This window comes from Neovison vison, chromosome 1, assembly GCF_020171115.1.
Source record: "Neovison vison isolate M4711 chromosome 1, ASM_NN_V1, whole genome shotgun sequence".
NCBI lineage: Eukaryota > Metazoa > Chordata > Mammalia > Carnivora > Mustelidae > Neogale > Neogale vison.
The window spans coordinates 123355400-123374857 of NC_058091.1; the positions used below are offsets into that span (position 1 = coordinate 123355400).

General features: G+C 42.4%; 1 protein-coding gene across 3 annotated transcripts; it reads left to right on the plus strand.

Annotated features, from left to right (window-relative positions):
• The first annotated feature begins 883 nt into the window (after positions 1-883).
• IRF4 (interferon regulatory factor 4) lies at positions 884-18330 on the plus strand. Of its 3 annotated transcripts, none has more exons than XM_044257781.1 (9): positions 884-931; positions 2284-2555; positions 3810-3996; positions 4853-4941; positions 5659-5803; positions 8691-8798; positions 11193-11546; positions 14747-14859; positions 16724-18330. In XM_044257781.1, the coding sequence occupies exons 2-9, from the start codon at positions 2340-2342 to the stop codon at positions 16865-16867; spliced, it is 1356 nt and encodes a 451-aa protein (XP_044113716.1). In that variant the 5' UTR covers positions 884-931; positions 2284-2339; the 3' UTR covers positions 16868-18330. The 3 variants fall into 3 exon arrangements, with proteins under 3 accessions (XP_044113716.1, XP_044113723.1, XP_044113731.1); XM_044257788.1 differs by having other exon boundaries at positions 5662-5803; XM_044257796.1 differs by lacking the exon at positions 8691-8798.
• The last annotated feature ends 1128 nt before the right edge of the window (positions 18331-19458 follow it).

The following is a 19458-nucleotide window of genomic DNA, read 5'->3' on the forward strand; positions in this document are numbered from 1 at the left end:
CTACCAGACTGATGTTAAAACTATGTCATTTTAAAGTGAACTGAAGTCCAGAAGCAATTAAGCCTTTGGATACTTCGTGACCCCTCCCCTCAACTCTTTAGTGTAAAATTGAAATTTTAGGGGCGATGCACTGTCTTTCTGAGTAAACTCAATTCACCAGTTCAATAGATCCAAAGTCTGTATGCATTTTAAACATACGGACAGAGAGTATTTGAGCCACAGTTTATAGCTAGCTTAAAGTATCTGAGCCATGCTTTTTCTTCTTTTTATTTTTAATGGTAGGATGTTCTCTAACCACCTAGGATAGCAGGCTTTCAGCGACAGCTGCTATTCCAAGAGTGCCGCCATCCACCCACAATTCTACGATGTGGACAATTCCTCCGTTTTTGATTACACACTCTTCAAGTGAAGTCCCCTGCACTCCAGATTCCCGCTCCTGCACGCCCCCACTTCCCGTCCTAACCACATCGCAGTTGTTTAACTGTTATTATCAACCGGGCTCCCGTAGGACCTAGCGCTCAGGCGAGGTCCCCATTTCGCGCCTTCCCCTTGGCAGGAAACCTCCACACATTAGGGTCCCCGTAGCTGCGCACGCCCGACTCGAGGTGCGCTCGCCCCGCGCAACGCGAGGTGGATCGCAGGGGGCTCTAAGGCCCAAGCCTGGCGGCAGCTCAGACCCCTCAACACATGCTTCTTCTAGTCTTGGCCCCGGGATTCTCCCGCGGCGCCCCAGTCTCTGCTCACAGCGGCCCCCCACCCCCCCCACCCCGCTCCAACCCGGCAGGCGCTTTCGTACCCGCCCAGCCCCGCCCCAGGCTCCGCCTCAGCGGGCTTTTAAGCTTTATAAGTTCCTCTTTCCCACCTCCGATACTTAGTTTCACCAGTTGAACTTGGGACCCACTACTGCCCTCAGCTCCGAGTTGGGGGCGAGGTAAGGCTTGGGGTCGGGAAGGAGAATGGATGCGAGGCTGGCACTACAGAGAACCGGGAGCGCGAGACTCGAGGTCCCGGAGTCCATCTCGAGGGCAGCTCAGGGACCCCCAGTTTAGGACCCGACAGGGAGCATGCCTCTCGAAGGAGCCCCGATTCTCACTTCGTCTGCTTTGGGCCCCGGGACTTTTGTGTGGGCTCTGTTGAAGGCCACCTGGGACAATGCCCAAGCATTGCTCTCACCACTTTGTGGTTCGGTCCCGCCCAGACCCGGGGGAGACCACGCGCTGGACGGAATGGGATAAAGAGGCTGTCAGGGCCCCAGGAGTGGCCAAGTCGGGGCCATTCAAAGGACCTACACAGCACTGCAGGCTTTCTTGAGGAAGGACAGCCTCTTACTCCAGAGGCTTCAATCCAGGGCTCCTTATTCTGCGGCCCTTAAGGGCTCAAACTTACCTTGGCCTCCGGCGCATTGCTCCCCGACTGGTGGTGGTGGAGGAGGAGCTCCGAATTTGGGCCACTTGGGGCCCTGAGCTCTGCTGCCTCAACCCGTGCCCTCTGAGAACCTCCTGGCTCCCTCTCTGCCTCTGCTCTCTCTCCTGGGTCTGCCTCCTGGGTCTGGCTGACACTCTGCGCGCCAGAATCTCCTGCTCTTTGGTTGCGCTCCTTGCCTTGGGCCGGGTCTCAGCCGCGAGTTGCTCCCAGTGCCCACTTAGTCCTTGCTAGCTGCTGAATGCTTGGGGATTCTCTTGGAGCAGAGAGTGCAGGTATGGGAGGAGAAAGCCCTGGCGGGAGGTGCTGGTGCTGAGCACCTGGAATGTCCAGACAGCAGGCTTTCTTTCCCACGTGCGAGATTCTTGGCGCGCGGGGCCCACCAAAGGAGTGTGAATGGTGGAGTGGGCAAGAGTGGTAACTGACAATGAAGGGAGAAATGGACTGGCAACGGTTTGGAAATAGGCAAAGAAGAGCGGGAATTGAGTGAGCACGGAAACGGTGCCAGAGGGGTGGCGGCTGGATTTCGCAGTGTGCGCAAAGGCAAGACTTGTGTTGCCCGGGCAGGGTTTGGTCTGTGGGGTGTGTAACAAGAATGGAGAATCCAGAAGGTGGGGTAGCAAGATGAACTCTGCGGGAAGCACGCTTAGGAGACTGAGGACCGGGAATGCCAAGGGGATGAGACCGGGCCAACTGATAAGATACTTTCTCTCAGAGGCCTTTGGTGACACCGACTTTTACAGAGTGCTCCTAGCTAATCTCGGACTCCAGGGCCTCCTGGTCGTTGTCAGAAGGTTTGAGAAGGTGTTCTGAGCGCTGTGCCTGGGTGGCTAACGGCTGGCCCTCCTCTCTGCCGCGCAGAGTGAGTGCAGGAGGCGGATCCTGGGCGCGTGAGGGCGACAGTCGGAGTGCGGGGCATGAACCTGGAGGGCAGCGGTCGAGGAGGAGAGTTCGGCATGAGCTCGGTGAGCTGCGGCAATGGAAAACTCCGCCAGTGGCTGATCGACCAGATCGACAGCGGCAAGTACCCAGGGCTGGTGTGGGAGAACGAGGAGAAGAGCATCTTCCGCATCCCCTGGAAGCACGCGGGCAAGCAAGACTACAACCGCGAGGAGGACGCCGCCCTCTTCAAGGTTACTAGCACGAGGGGAGCCCAGCCAAGGTGGGGGGGGGTGGAGGGAAGGCCCCAGAAAGCTGGGTGGATCCCCAACCGAGACTCCGTGGCGATCCCAGTGGGCGACTGGAGGTTCTTAGAGGAGAGGGGACCGCGCGGGAAGGACGGCATGGGATGAGCCCCGCATGGCCGGCGGTCCGGGAGCATCAGGTGGCAATCCGCAGAAGCTAGAAAAGAAGAAGAGAGTTTCCAACCTTTGCAGTGTTTTTAGAAACGCGGGTACCAATCCTGAACGTGTGGCATGAGCAGTACCAAGGGGGTCGGATGGCTCTAGCAGCAGGGAAATAAATGTCTGGCGGCTCAGCCCCCGGTAGAGCAGCGCTGACTTGAGGGTTCCTGTTTGCATTTATGTGGGTTCCTTTGCCTCCATCGGAGCCTCTTTCTGTACTGTCAACGTGTGTCTCTTTTTGTCTCCCTGTTTCTTTTCTGTGAGCACCGTTATGTGTGCTTGAGTCTGTCTCTGTTTTCCTGTCCATCTACTAGTCTATCTGTCTTTCTCTGTTTCAGTTTTTCTCTGCAGGTCTCTCTCTCTCTCTGGATTTTTTTTTTTTTTCCTTTAGTTCCCTCTTTGTCGTCTCTCTAACTTTCTAGCTCTCTTTGGTCCTTCCATATGTGTTTCTGTCTGTTTCTGTCTGATTCCCTCTTTCCAAGTCTTTAGACATTCTTCTCTAGGGGTGTGTGTGTGTGTGTGTGTGTGTGTGTGTGAGAGAGAGAGAGAGAGAGAGAGAGAGATGATTGTTTTCCCCTACAGCAGTTTACCCAATGAACTGTGCCTTAGGACCCAGCCCCACCACCTGCAGGCAGAACAGGCACAGGGGACTTCCTCTGGAATTTGCTCTCAGAGTATCTGACCATTCAGATGTACTCAATGTATAGCAGCTCATCCCTAGTTCCAGGGGAACTCACTTCAGACACTGTGAGGGGAGAGGGTGATTAGGGCCCCTTTCCAGGGACCCTCCACATCTCACCTACCTCTTTTAAATACATAGAGAATGCTCAAACCGTTTGTCTTCAATTCAGCAAAGAGTCCAAGGAGGAAAGTAGTTTACCTGGAGGAGACCTGTTGTATTTCTGTCCCATGTTTTGAGCAACAGTAGAAATCCGAGGCAACTAAGCATTGTTCTTTCCTTTAGAAATATTGTGCTCGGGTTCTTTTTTTTTTTTTTTTTAAGACCTATATTTTAACTTTCTTCCCCCTTTTCTTTCCCACAAGGCTTGGGCACTATTTAAAGGAAAGTTTCGAGAAGGCATAGATAAGCCAGACCCTCCTACCTGGAAGACACGTTTGCGGTGTGCTTTGAACAAGAGCAATGACTTTGAGGAACTTGTGGAGAGGAGTCAGCTGGACATCTCAGACCCCTACAAAGTATACAGGATTGTTCCTGAGGGTGCAAAAAAAGGTAGGGCTTCCTGGATTGGGGTCACAGAATATAGGCAGCCTGACAATTTTCAGTTTTCAGGCCTTATTTCATTCTGAGGGTCTGTTTTTCTTTTTTTTTTTTCTTTTGTACCCTTCCTTCCTCCTGCCTCATGTTCAAGCCCAAGAGACTCTTTGCCCAAGGTCTCAGGGTCATAAATTGAAATTCTTGTGGTATTGGTATAGGTTGATTTCTCAGATTCCAACTCTCTACCTGTGGGTGTATGCACATGCATGTGTGTGCATGTGTTTTTCAGTTAGTTCTATTGGTGTAAGATATGGTCCAAATTTTTCAAACAAAATATGGAAAACTTCTTCAGAGTTTTATCTTTACTTATCAGTGTTTCATGATTAACCATTCTGTAGAAAGGAAGTGTACATATATCCATATATTATTATTATTTATAGTAATGAAAATGTCATTATTGAGTGTACTCTGATAGGCTGGGAGCCTTATTGAAATTCAGATCGTCTCTTTCCAAGTTTCTGACCAGTGTGTCAGAGTAGAGCCCAAGAATCTGCATTTTAAGCAGTCCATACAGATGACTTCACTTGTGAAGCATCTTGCTGGTGGGGCCCTTTATATGACATTGTGTGCATTCACACACAACATTTCATCGCCTTCTCTATCTGTCTTACGTAGGTCAGACCTTGTAGAAATCAGTTTAATAACCTGAACAAGTAATTGCCCATGGGAATTACTAAAAAAGTACCTTATTTGTCAACACCATTATGCATTCTAGGAATTAAACTCTCAGGTGTTTTCTCAGATTTCATTTTTAGTTATGACAGTTCCTTTTTTTCACCCTTTGCCATTTGCCTCTTGCCCAAACACATAGGAGCAAAGCAGCTCACCCTGGAGGACCCACAGATGACCATGAGCCACCCCTACACCATGACGACTCCTTATACCTCACTCCCAGCTCAGGTATGGTGGAGGACATAGGGCTTCTAGAAGGGAAGGCTGGGTATGGGTGAGGCCACATGAGCCAGCTAGAGCCACGTGCCAGGAAAAATACACAAACAAAACTGCAGCACTTTCTTTTTGTTATTAGTCAGTCAGCCAACCCAAATCCCCAATCATTGGATGAATGTCTCACTTTCTGCCTGGTGTTACTATAGGTGTTTGTTTTAAGGAATGGAGAAGTGGATGTGTCTGCCTGTTAGCATGGACCTATGCTACTGATTCTGAAATCTGGGAAACAGATCTTTTGTGGAAGATGAAAATTTTGGAAGTAGTGCTTTATCATGTGAAACCACAGGGCAGCTGATGTCTTCAGACTTTTCTCATGTGAATTACAGCTCTGTTTTATTCACTTTGGTGGGTAGAAGAAAGCAAATTTTCCTGCAGTACTTTTGGTGCCAGGTTTAACCATATGATGAAGCTTTACACAAATCATTACTTTATAACACTGTCTTCATTGTGCTTTTTGATTCTTTATGGCTACTTTCCACCTAGTGTGATGAGCTATTCATTCCAAAGTCTTTTGAGATGGTAAAATGATTTGGGTCTCAGCCAAATTAGAGATTCTGTGAGGAGTCTGACTATGAGAGAATCTGCCCCCTCCCCTTTCCCAGTGCCAAGCAACTGAACTTTGCCCGGCTGGTTGCCTTTCATCTCAGCTGCTCCCTCATATTCCTTTAGCAGGTTCATAACTACATGATGCCACCCCATGACCGAAGCTGGAGAGAATATGTCCCTGATCAGCCCCACCCAGAAATCCCGTATCAATGTCCTGTGACGTTTGGATCCCGCAGCCACCACTGGCAAGGCCCGGCTTGTGAAAATGGTAAGGAGTGGAAGAGATTATGCTGAGTAAAATAATCAAGCAGAGAGAGTCAATTATCATATGGTTTCACTTACCTGTGGAGCATAAGGAATAACATGGAGGACATGGGGAGAAGGAGAGGACAAGTGAGTTGGGGGAAGTCGGACGGGGAGACTGTGGACTCTGAGAAACAAACTGAGGGTTTTGGAGGGGATGGGGTGAGGGGTTAGGTGAGCCTGGTAGTAGGTATTAAGGAGGGCGCGTATTGCATGGAGCACTGGGTGTGGTGCATAAACAATGAATCTTGGAACACTAAAAAAATTAAATTAAATTAAATTTTAAAAAGAAAGGAAAAAAAAATGGTAAAGAGTTTGCTGGGGCTGGTTTTTAGGCCTGTGGCTCACCCAACAGAACAAACCTGGCCAAAGGGCCCTGATCTCTCGTGATCTGTCCTCCTCAGAGCTGCTAGGAAAGACCTCATGTACAGTGAAGGAGAGAATTAAAGTCCTTAGGGGAAGGACTCCAATGTTTACTGACACCTGGCCTACTTGTGCCAGGACCTATGCTGGGAACTGCCTTACATGAGATCTTATTTAAACATCACAGAAAAAGGCACCTGGGTGGCTCAGACAGTTAAGTGTCTGCCTTTGGCTCAGGTTATGCTTCCCAGGAACCACCAGGGATCCCCCAGGGTCCTGGGATTGAGAATCAGGCTCCCTGCTCAGTGGCGAGTCTGCTTCTCCCCATCCCTCTGCGACCCATCCCCCCACTCATGTGCTCTCTCTTTTGCTCTCTCTGTCTCAAGTAAATGAATTACAATCTTTAAAAAAAAATAAAAAATAAACATCACAGAAAAAAAAATAAAGGGGACACTAATCTCAAAATAGGTAAATAAATAAAAATAATAAACATCACAGAGATCCATCCCAGGCAGCTAAAAACTGCCCCCCCCCAAATTTTAAGGGAAATTCACAGAATGTAAGTAATGCTGAAAGTTATCCAGTGTAAGTGAGGGGCTGGAGTTCAACCTCAGATCTCCTTCATTCAAGACAGAGGGTCTCAGATGTCACACTAGTTGGCCATATTTTTTTTAATTATCGGTTTGATAGGTTAATGTTTTTCATTTCCCTGAATAATCTTTAACAAAAAGTTATAGATTTTGTCAGTCTTCCCTCCTGGATTGTCTCTTAATCTTGGCAGGGCCAATAATCTCACTGGTCTGTTTCTTTCTGTACATCTGCAAAATGGGCATACATAGCTGTGCCCAAGCCTTTCCTCTATTGGGACGTCAGCAAATTATTGAGCTAGTGTATTTCTCTTAAACAGTAGTGTGCCCAGCGGGCACCTGGTTGTCTTAGTTGGTAGAGGATGCCACTCTTCATCCTGGGGTCGTGAGTCTAAGCCCCACATGGGGGTAGAGTTTACTTTAAAAAAATAGTGTGCCTATCATAGTTATTTTTGGGATTAGAAGTGATAGTAAGAATGGAATGAATAAATACTAAGAAAAGAAAACAGTCTCCATAAGGTGACTAGTGCTGGTGTTGGGGTCCAAAGAACTTTGTTCACTCTGGATTAGATGTGGTCCCATGCTCATAGGAGTTTCCCAGACATCAAAATGAGATCACCCAGTGGAAGCATTAATTAGCTAAGTGCAGAGAAGACTTCACACAGTGTATCGAATACAGGAAAACACAAACTTCTAGGATTTTTGAGTTAGATATTTATATAGATACCCTGAGATGGGTCAAGACTCAGACCCTTCAGTATTTCTAGGAATATTTGGTTCTTCACTATTTGGTCAGTTCCTGTTTTTTTAATCATGTTCAGGTCACTTTTGGCTTTAGGGTATTGATGAAGTATACTATCATTTAAAATTTGTTTTTAGTGGCATGTTTACAAAAAAGCTCAGAATTTGATTTTATTAGCTTTTCAAGAGTGATTTGCAGCAAAGGTTGCTTTCCATTCCATTGTGGAGGAGTTAGCTAACATTAAACTGGTGTTTCTGAAATTCAGACTTGAGTCTAATGCATTAGGCTATATGGAACTAAAACTTATTAACAAGGCCTTGCCTCAAACTGTACAAAAATATGGAATATGTAGATATATTTTGAAGCATAGTTGGCATTAAATGAAGAATCACCAAAATTTTGTTCTATCACATATTCTTCCTCTATTACTGTTGTAATAACTGTGATACACAGCTATTATGCTGCCAAGACCTATGGTTCAATTTTCTTCCTGAAGCCAGAAATAGAAAGCTAAATAAATGTGTAGTAAACAATTTGTAAGTTTTTAATTGGACTCTTTGGCCTCAGAACTGAGTAGGCCTGAGCTCTACTGTGAACTTGCAGTGTGAACAAGATGACTCTCTCTGAGCCTAAGTTATCCTGTTTATCAGATAACATAGAGGGATGTTGCTCAAAGGGTACAAACTTCCAATTAAAGATGAATAAGTTCTGGATATCTAAACACAACATGGTGACTATAGTTAGCAATTCTCTATTGTATTTAAAACTGCTTAGAGAGTAGATCTAAATATTCCCACTATATAGCGCACGCGCGCACACACACACATACACACACACACACAATGTTAATTATGTGAAGTGATTAAGCTGTTAATCAGCTTAACAGCTGATTAAAAAAAAAAGAAACTTAGAAAAAAAATTATAGAGGGACTATTCCAAGTTTTCATCCAAAGCTATGAAAAGTCTCCTTCTTCTTTCAGTCTTGCTGTTTATGATTGGATTTCAACTTGTCTTTGTCACTTGAGAATGTCACTGGTCAGTTCTAGAGGGCACTTGGCCCCTCCCTCCCAGGGTTGGTGCACCCCCAGGGAGAGGAGACCTTCCTATGCGCGGGGACTGACTCTGTTTAGACATCATCTGATTCTTATTTACAAATGCAGGTTGCCAGGTGACAGGAACCTTTTATGCTTGTGCCCCGCCTGAGTCCCAGGCCCCTGGAATCCCCATAGAGCCAAGCATAAGGTCTGCTGAAGCCTTGGCGCTCTCAGGTGAGTGCAGTGTTCCCTTCCAGAGGCCCCCCGCAGGCGGCTGGCTTCTGCTATGGATCAGCCCTCACCTTTGGGTGTATTTGACTGGGGAGGGGAGTATTCCTGAGCATAGACCGTGCACATTGGCTTTCTTCCATCTGGGGACTAGAGAGGGTATGAACATAATCTGACTTCCAACTTCCATCAATGAGGAACATCATTAGAAAACTTAGCACTAGGAAGCTAGCTTTTGATTCTGATGCCAATTCTAAATGCTGGTTTGAACTGAGTCATTTTAAGGTTTCCACTGACATTTATCTGAATTTCCAAGAATGTGAACACCTCAGATTTATATACCAGGGATCCACCCCCCCTTCAGCCAACATCCTCACAATGTAGCATAATTTCTTAGAAGAATATACAAAGGTTTCTCATTTTAAAAAGCTGGTAATCCTTCCAGGTTTAGCTACAAATAGTTCTTCCTCTCTGGCATCCTGGGAACATGAGTTCTGACTCCTTTCTCTTTATTACATTCATATGCCTAAAAGTTGTGAGCCTTGCAGTCATTCTTCCTCTGAAGTTCGATAGGTTTTGCAAAAAATTGGATTAGAGCTGATTTTTAAAGATTCATTTCTAAAAGAAACTCTGCAAGCTCAAAGATCTTACCTGTTTTAAGGAAGGCACCTCAAGGTTTACTAAGCATATGTGGTGTGTATATAGTTATTTTTTAGATAGTATTTTGAGTTGTTTTAAAATGAGATTTGTAATTACATGAAAAATGAAGACCTTAAGTTAGCCTCAGAATTCTCACCTTTCCCCTTGGGCTCTTTAAAAATCAATGATAGAAAAGTTTGAAGTAAATTCTGAAGATTTCAGTAAGTTGTGGGCACCTTTCTTGCTTCCAGGTTCTTTTCAGTTCTGAAGTTCTGAATGCGGCTGCTACCTTTCTTCTTAGATGCTCCTAAATGATGGAGGGGAGATATTTTTAAATGGAAATCTCGTGCTTAATTTTAGAAACTTTCTAACCCTTCTCTTAAGCACTGAAGACCTATGTGGGTGCCTGGAAAGTAGGAAATAAATAGCTATTTATATTACTGTGACCTCATGATTTCTGATGACATTAAATGAAATGAAACCTGCCCTATAAGTCACCTCAAATGGCCAACACTCACTGTCATCAAAGTATACTGTCTGTGCTCGCTCTCCACTAGTGTGTTTACAGCAGCAGAAACTGAAGTGGAGAATTGAGATAGTGATGTGGATTAAGTCTCAAAACCTGCCATTGAGGAATAAGAGGGTTTTGTGGGTTTCTTTTTTTGGTGTGCATAATGCAAATTAATTATGGACCTTGAGCATATTTGTTGGAGAACTGTAATTCCCATTTATTTTTAAATCCCATACAGTTATGGATGGGTAGCTATTGCCTATACATGAAGGCCTTTTGCATTTCAGTTAAGGGACTGACAGTTAAGGGACATTTTGCAGACCTAGCTTTGTTGTCCTTTCAGTTTGTGGGTCCTATTCTGAAGAAAAACTTCATAAGTGAACTCATCAAGTTAAATGTTTTAAAAAGCACAGTTATTTTCAAGGCAGATTTTGAAAGCCTAGTGGGACTTTAGCCTTAGAACATTTTTTTCATTGATTCTTTTCTTTCCACATGAATTAATTTTATTACACAAGTAGTACATACATACACTGCATAGAAACTAATGTGACAATCAGAAAAGAAAAGGTGGAGAATAATACATCATATTCCTACCACACAGAAATCACCACTGTGCACTTATATGTATAATTTTTTTTATGTAAGTGACATCATATTGATATTTTAGGGTAGTTTCTTAGGTAAGCATTTTTGTTAATTTTTTAAAACATCATTATATTCTTTTAACTAATAGAAATTAGACTTAGGGTTTACTTCCTCCAAAATCAAAACTGATTGCCATACTTAAAGATGAATTTTGTTCAGTGGTACATGACTTATTATTTGACATAATTTTGTCATCACCACTATCATCATCACCAAAACAATGATGCAGAAAGTTCTTAACCAGTGGTGCTCTCTAATATGCATCAAATATATTGTGCAGAAAATTAATGTAAGGTGTGATCCCCCTCCACAAAAAAAATGTATGGTCACACAAATTTGGAAAATGCTGAGTTAGACAACATTAAATAAATTTCTTTCAGGATTTCCTTAATATCTTTTACTGTTTGTGACTCCCAGAGGGAGATGGGGGTGTGCAGCATTTCCTACACTTCCTTGACCCTGGAACTTTCTGCTTTTAATGGAGTATCTTGGGACACCAGTGTCCCATCAAATACACATGCTCTGGTTGAATAGCTTGGCATCCTGATGTATATCTAATGCTCCTTGGTCCCTTAGCACTGAGCTTGAAATCTCTGTGTTTACAGACTGTCGACTCCATATTTGTTTGTACTACCGGGAGATCCTGGTGAAAGAGCTGACCACATCTAGCCCAGAAGGCTGTCGGATCTCCCATGGGCATACCTACGATGCCAGTAACCTGGACCAGGTCCTTTTCCCCTACCCAGAAGACAATGGCCAGAGGAAAAACATCGAGAAACTTCTGAGCCACCTGGAAAGGGGTGTGGTCCTCTGGATGGCCCCCGACGGTCTGTATGCCAAAAGACTGTGCCAGAGCAGGATCTACTGGGATGGACCTCTGGCACTCTGCAGTGATCGACCCAATAAACTGGAGAGGGACCAGACTTGCAAGCTCTTTGACACACAGCAGTTTTTAGCAGGTAATGAACCAAATGATCTATTAGAAACGAGCATCCCACACCTGTGAGCCTAAGAGACAGAATGGAGGGGGTGACACTGTGCCTGCACATGGTCCAAACAGAAGGTCACTCCCATTCCAGACAGAGGTCTTCCTTCTATTAACCCCTGAGCTGACCTGGCATGATTTGAGAATAGGTTTCTTGTTTGTTCATCTCTCACCTCTGCCTCTGCCACCTGGTCCTCTCCATCAACAAAGGGGTGTGAAGAGGAAAGAGATTGGTCAAGGGGATTGTGGTTCAGGCTGATATCTTGAAATTTGGTATTCAACAAATAGTCACAGACTGAAAAGGTTCACACTTTATTGGCAGTATGATCTCAGCAAACATGTCTGCTGATAGTTCAGCTTTTTTAGGGTTCCTAGGAAAATCATAAAGGTTAGAAGTGTATTGTTAACTTTCTTGGTTATGTGATGTGTTACCCCTATGCATATGCCCTCCAGCAGGTGGGACTAAGTATAGAGTATGTGGAACCGATTTTGCAAAGGGGAAATTTTTGAGAAAACCCTGAGTTATCTCCATGATATGTTTCAAATAATATTTTCTAAAACCAGTAAGTTTTGTTTATCTAGTTTTGATTTCATGACAATTAAATTAGCCCCAGACTGGCTTTTGTGAAACCACGGCCACAGTATTGTTGCAGCTTCATCCAGAATATTAATTTAGCTATCTATATTGATGATGCCTCTTTGGAGGGAGAAAGCTATTCTGTCAGCTAACTGCCAACTCTTTCTGTCCCTTATTCTGTACCTTATCCTTAAGCTATTCTTTATAAGTGCCCCTTCAGTAACACCCTGTGTCTTTGGGTTTTCATGTGCCTCTCCTTTCCCTGAATATGCTTCCTGATTCAGTTTATTTAAAATAAAAATATGAAGCATCTGTGTGCTTTCACATTGTTGACATTTGCTTAGCCTTTTGGGTTTAAGTTGCCCAAATTCATGTAGGCACACCCAAATTCTCTTTTGATGCCCCAAAACAAATATGTCCCTACATGACTAACCCTTGACTAAGATGTATAACAAGAGGAAGAGGGAGAACTGAGCCTCTGGTTCCCCAAGGCAGCATCAGGGTGAGAAAGGCAATTGGGCCTGAACACCCCTTTCTCCCTCTGAGCTGCAAAACTGCCTCCAAATCTGTGCCACGACTGTTTTGTCCATCCTGGGGTCCAGTATGGAGTCATGGTGGGAACCCAAGGAAGAGTCTCAGGAGCTACTGAGGGACATCTTGTCTGCACCTCTTAAGTATGCAAAAGGGTCTGAAAGAGTCAATGTGGTGGGGAGGGGGTGCGGGGCTTGGTTGGATCAGCTCAGAGACTGTGAATCTTGGTCTCTTTGGATTCAGAGCCACAGGGCTAGGGCTTTAGTTAAGATATCCAAGAGGAACGACACTTGCTTCTGTGAGTTTTTCTCACCATGTATGTTTTAGGAAGTTCAAATCCTACCATTCTAAGTAGGCTATAAGTACACTTTGAGTCACAGTCACTGAGAGCTGGATATAAGCAAGAAGCAGAAAGGCATGATGCACAAGCTGTGAACATCTGTATGTTGTGAATTCACTTGCCTAGAATTTAATATTTATCTTTGAGCAAGAGTGTTTTTTTTTCTTCCTCTGTAACCATGCGCTGTGTTTTTTGCTCATTGCCACCTCTTACCTTGAAGTATTCACTGAGGTTCAAGGAGGAACCTGTGAACTTAAAAATTGCTGCTGTGTAACCAGCTTCTGCATAATCAAGGATTCCCACAGAATGCTCTTATGTTATCAAGCATTTAAGACATGACTTTTTCAGAGAATTGTGCCAACTCGCCACTCTGATTAGCTTGTGTAGGTGTAGTCTCAGACCTCAGTAGTGTGAATGCCTTTTACACATTCTGACTAAGTCAGTTAGGTTTGATTTGAATTCTGGAAGGAAAAAAAAAAGAAGCAGGAAGTCAAACAGTCCAGTGAGTTAGTTAGAAACTTTTCTTCGGTTGAAGAGAACAGTGAAGATCTTTGATATCTCCCCATTCAGGATTTGCAAACTACTAGGGACAGCCCCTAAAGGCAAAGCCCAAGGGTGCATATCTGATCAAGATGCATGTGCACACTGTTCTGCAGAAGTTGTAGCAACAACCATGTGTGTTTCTCTTGGGGACAGACATTTAACTCTGGTGGAAAGGAAAGAATAGGAGCAGCTAAGGGGCTTTAGAGTCATCTTGAATATGGGCAAAGCAACATGGATCAATGTCAGGGATTGCATATCTGTCTTTCCAACAGTCTTTGTTCTGCATCCTTAGAGTAGGAGTGGTGTCTTCAGGATATACAAATACACAAAAGTGGGGCCCTTAGTGTCTCATCACTACATTTTTCATTTCAAATCTGTCCCAGAAGATGGGCAAGAAGTCAGCTCAAAGTCCCACAGTTTAAGCCTAGTGCCAAGGAGGAGACAGCTGCCCATCACTGGTGCTCAGTCCCCAGGATAACAGTAAAGCATTTTTAGAGATGCCTGAATCATGGAGAGGTCCTGAGTGGCATAGATATTGGATTATGAGGGCTCAGCAGTTTTGAGATGACATTTTTGAATAATCAGAAAATTTTTATTTTTTAAATAAATACAATTTCTCCTTTGTATAAATTATTCTTTTGCCTCAACATGGCTACATTTCTTTTCCTTTTTCTTCATCCTTCACTCCTTTCTGCTACCCTTTGCACTCTCGTGGGTCCAGTGCTGCAAATGAATGTTTCTTAATCTGCAGGCCATATTTCCCTTAAAGAATCAAGTGAGGGGCTCCTGGGTGGCTCAGTTGTTTGAGCATCTGCCTTCAATTTGGGTCTCAGGATTGAGCCCTGTGTCAGCCTCCCTACTTAGCGGGGAGCCTGCTTCTCCTTCTCTTTCTCCCTGCTTGGGCTTTCTCTCTCATTCTCACTCTCTCTCAAATAAATACATAAAATTTAAGGAAAAAAAAAGAATCAAGTGAAACCTGGAGCTCTCTCAGGAAAAGCATACCTATGAACACGTACATGCAATTCCATATCTGGGGTCTATAAATTATGAACCCAACTGAGAGAAATAAATACTCACTCTTATTTTAGTTTTGCTTCCTCTTTAACCTGGCATGTTCAATGATGGTTTCTGATCAGTTTTTTTGTTTGTTTGTGTTTTTTCTTTTTTTCTGGGGCTTCTCCAGAGTTGCAAGCTTTCGCTCACCATGGCCGTCCCCTGCCAAGATTCCAGGTAACTCTGTGCTTCGGAGAAGAGTTTCCAGATCCTCAGAGGCAAAGGAAGCTCATCACTGCTCACGTGGGTATTTAGTCACATTCAAATGATTAGCTTTCCCTGTTTTTCAACAAGGGCAGTGTCCCAGTTAGAAAAGTCTCAAATGAAAACTATATGTCAAGTGACAGGAAAATTGTGAGGGAAAAAGCATGGCCCAGTGAATGGTGCAGGAAGCATAGCCCAGGGAACCACATGTTTTTCCCAGTCCTAGAGGTTTACTCATCACAAACCTGCAATCATGGGTTTCCTTCTTCCGATCTTGTGTATCAATCAAGATATTGTCCTATTCCCATTTTATGAGGATTTAAAAGGACTGGCGATAAAAAGTTTCCCTTTAAAATTCTCCATGTTTAATATTGTTTTTAAAATGCTGTCTAGCTGATCTTTACTTGATGGAGAAGCTTTTCCCAAATGGAAAGCTGTCCATTGACTTACATATTTTGCAGTCCCCTCCAATTTTTTCCAAATCCTCTTTTATTTCTGGATTTTTAGAAATTATTTAACTAATGGAAACCAGGAATCCTATGTTATTTGGAGGAGGCTAACTCTGTCAACGAATTTAAGTAGATCAGTGTTCTCTAGCAAAGTTTATAATAGGGTCATTTGGAATAAATTTGTCATTAAAAACAAAGTTTTGGATACACAAGATTTTGAATTTGAAAACTTTACATTGCTACATACCTTCAAGAATTATTAATGAGCCCAGACAATAAGCAGTAACAGGCAAAAAATATATATATACACCCAATAATAGAAACATTCAGGCCATATTTTAGTTCCCATAATGTTTTTTTATTGACAACTGAAATAAAACACTATCTAATTTTAAACACACAGAACCCCCTCTTGATTGTAAAATCAAAACCAACCAACCAATAAAAATATAGTCCTGTGAACTTTAGAGCTTTTTCATGAATTATCTCTAGTAATTAATACAATAATTGATATCTTATTAACAGCTAGGGTTATTAAATGACTAGGTAAACTTGGTATTGATAAATAATGTTTCAAAACCTGGTGAAAACCTCCTGCATCAGTCTGATTTTAAGGGTTTGCTGGGTGCTCTAGCCCTCCACTGGGTTAGGCAGCTATGTGTTCCTGCAGCAAGGGTCCCTGGAATTGAGTTGTCTGGGATGGAAAAGAAAAGTGGGTATGTGTACACCCAAGAGTTCCTACTTCTTTTTATTATGGATTTAACTCATTTCAAGTATTTCATATGAATTATGCTTGAAATTTCTATATATCAAATAACAGCGGCTCAATTTAATAGCAGAATTGACTAACAAAGTATTCAATTTTCTTAGATACTATAAATTAAGGAAAATTCTGAAAGCTGAATTGTTTTAGTGAATATGAACACATAAATCACCAAACTAGAAGAATTAACATCTTTCCCCATAATAACAGTGTTTTGTTTGTATAGATTTTGCTCCTTTCTTTTTTCCTTTATCTTATACAGATTATCTAGGTCATCCAAGAATTGTAACTCATCCTAATCAAACTGTGGTTATGGAAAAATTTATTGGCCTAAATTATTCTAAGTTACCTCAAACTTCATTAATCACCTCAAACTTCCTTTTAATTTTGTTATTTTACCTGCTTTGCTCATGCTTAGTTAAACATAAGTTTTAAGCAAAGCAAAGTTGAAAGCACCACCTTTGACTTTAACTGGAGTAAAAACTCAGAATTAAGTAGGTCTATTTCTAGGTTATGGTGTATGTAAGGGTTAACAAAATATTACTTCTTCAGAATGTTTTGATTTGTGTAGCACCTAATTTTGGATTTAACTTTACCTTATCTTTAGATACTGAGTTATTTAATGATGAGCCAATTACAGGATGTTAAAAAGAATATTTCAATAATATCTTTTTAAAATCTCTTATTAAAGGTTGAACCTCTACTAGCCAGACAACTATATTATTTTGCTCAGCAAAACAGTGGACATTTCCTAAGGGGCTATGATTTACCTGAACACATTAACAGTCCAGAGGATTATCACAGATCTATTCGCCACTCGTCCATTCAAGAATGAAAATGTCAAGACACGTGATTTTGTTTCATTGTAAATATCTGACTTTGACAGGAAAAGCTGATTGAAATCCCTCTTTTTCTTTTGAGAAACTTGGAAATTGGGGCTTCAATTCAACACTTGAGGAGAACTTCAGCAAGAATGGGTGTAAAAAGGCCTGGTCCATCTAATTGACAGATGAGTTTATACAAAAAGGAAGAACGGTTTTCAGGGTCTTCCGTAGACTGCCATCTTTGATGATTACTGTGAAAATTGACCAAAGGGTGTGTTTACATTTACTTAAATGCTATCTTTAATTTGATGTGGATTATTTTTTGCTTGAAAACTGAGAAAACTTGTGTTTCAGTATTGACCACTAACTAGATGGATAAAAGCACGTAAGGGTTGTCCTATTTCTCAGGGAAATAATATCTAAATTTGAAGTGACTCTGCCCACAAAAGAAATGTATTAATGCACATAGAAGATGTTGCTCTTGCAGAAAATGCTTGCTGTTAGAAAGAGAATCTTTGACTGAGGTTGCCTCAGTCAGTGCCTCCAGCTTTAGGGTGGCTGATCATCCCGCCCCGGGCCTGGGTCTCACCGCAGCAAGGACTTCCCTGCCCTGTCTCTCACTGCCCCCCATTTGCTGTCTCTCCTTGAGTTCCCCTGGGAGCCAGTTGTATTTCCTGGAACCAAAAAGCATTAGGGCTACCCTTGATTAGTGTATTTTTGTCAGTACTCCAATCTTGTAATGACTGCTTAAGATATTTTTTGTTTTTCTTTTTGTTTCTCATTCTGTAGAAATTATTGCTAAATATTTTTTCTTTAGAAAAAAAAAGATCAACAATCCAAGTACTAAAGATATATTTTTGAAACTCGGTGACATTTCCCCTCTTACCCTGTTTGTTTTGTTTGGCTATCAGTTAGTTATCCATGACAACACTAAAGAGGAGGAGCCGATGCTTTTCAATTTGGTGAACTCTGTTAGGAAAGATGATGACAGGATTTCACTGATTGCATAACTGCAGACTCAGTGCGCTGTTTTTGCTTATTTTGTATATTATATGCTTCCTCATGCCAATATGGTTTGACAGGACCTTGAAATTACTGGGCTTTTTCCAAATACATCTTTTTATAGAATCACTAAGATCTCCACATGCTTAAGTAAACCCGATCACTTCCTTGTTGATTGTTTTGGAAAAGTACAGATGTTGAGATTGATGCTGGCAACTGATATTTTTATCATACTACATAAAAACTGCTATTAGTTTCAGGCACAGCAAAAGACTTAGTAGTTCTCAAATATATGCCACTCTTCTTCTAATCTATATTTTTAAATTCATTCAACAAACAGTATCCCTTGCATTTAGACAGATTATATTTAGCCTTTATCCAGTTTAATAAGCAATTAAGCATGGAAATGTCATTTTTTTAACTTTTAAAAGGAGGGTTTTTTCCCAAAGATTTTATTTATTTACTTGAGAGAGAGAGTGCGTGCGCACTCAAATGAGAGAGAGAGAGAGAGAGAGAGAGCATGAGCAGGGAGGAGGGGCAGAGTGAAAAGGAGAAGCAGACTCCCTGCTGAGCAGGGAGTGCAATGTGGGACTGATCCCAGGACCCCAGGATCATGACCTGAGCCCAAGGCAGATGCTTAACCAACTGAGCCACCCAGGCACCCCAAAGAGTTTTTAATAACATAATACATATTAACTACAGAAAATGTAAATATAGACAGGCAAAAATGAAGAAACATCCTCTTTCTTTTTCCCAGCCCAAATCCTGCTCCCTTAAAATATCCACAAGAACAGTTTGACTTATTCTTCCAATACACTTCACTTCTCTATAGATAGACATCAGCTCAAAAAACCTTATAGGATCACCTTGCAACCCTTTTATGCAGTGCTCTCTTAACCTAACAACACAGATTTACCTCACTCTTTTTAGATGCATTTTCATTACAGAATTCCACCACCATGCAGTCCATAGCACAGTTTAAGGAATTTCATCAGCAGCTAAAAGGGAATACACATGGACAGCAGATTATATTTTGTGAATTGCAGTAATTTATACATCTTATAGATGCAAAGTATTTTAGGATATATTATCCTAAGGGGGAATTGAAAACAAAATCAGGAACAACTGTGACACAGGCCCCAGTGTATGTGGCCCTCTTCCCTGGAGAATATTTAACCCCATACCAGTGCTTCAGAGAAGTTCTCTGGTGTCAGTCCCAGGGGTGCTGTGTCTTCTGAATTCTCAAAGTAGATGCTTTGATACTTGATTTCTATTGTTGCGAATTCTTTTCTTCTTTCTTTCTTCATATTAATCTGCTTTAACACTGGAGTTATATTTTCTGGAAAATAGTCTTGACTTGGGCCACTTTCCACTTTCTCTTCTTTAGTCCCATCTACTTTGACTTTTTTTTTTTTTAATTTGGAGAAATCCAGACTGTGTGCTAATGAATGAATTATTAAATAATCAGGGTAAAGAGTCCTGACAGCTGTCTCAGGACTTTGAAAATGAATGATTGCCTCATTCCTTAACTTGATAAAGTAGAATTTAGCTTGTAGTAATGGAAGATACTATAGAGGACTTTAGGCATTTATTATGCTAA

Excerpts from the sequence above, each read along its gene's own strand:
- IRF4 (XM_044257781.1), top strand. The coding sequence starts at position 2,340 with ATGAACCTGGAGGGCAGCGGTCGAGGAGGAGAGTTCGGCATGAGCTCG. Across the intron at positions 3,997-4,852 it reads TCCTGAGGGTGCAAAAAAAG|GAGCAAAGCAGCTCACCCTG; the intron begins GTAGGGCTTCCT and ends CCAAACACATAG. Across the intron at positions 5,804-8,690 it reads AGGCCCGGCTTGTGAAAATG|GTTGCCAGGTGACAGGAACC; the intron begins GTAAGGAGTGGA and ends TTACAAATGCAG.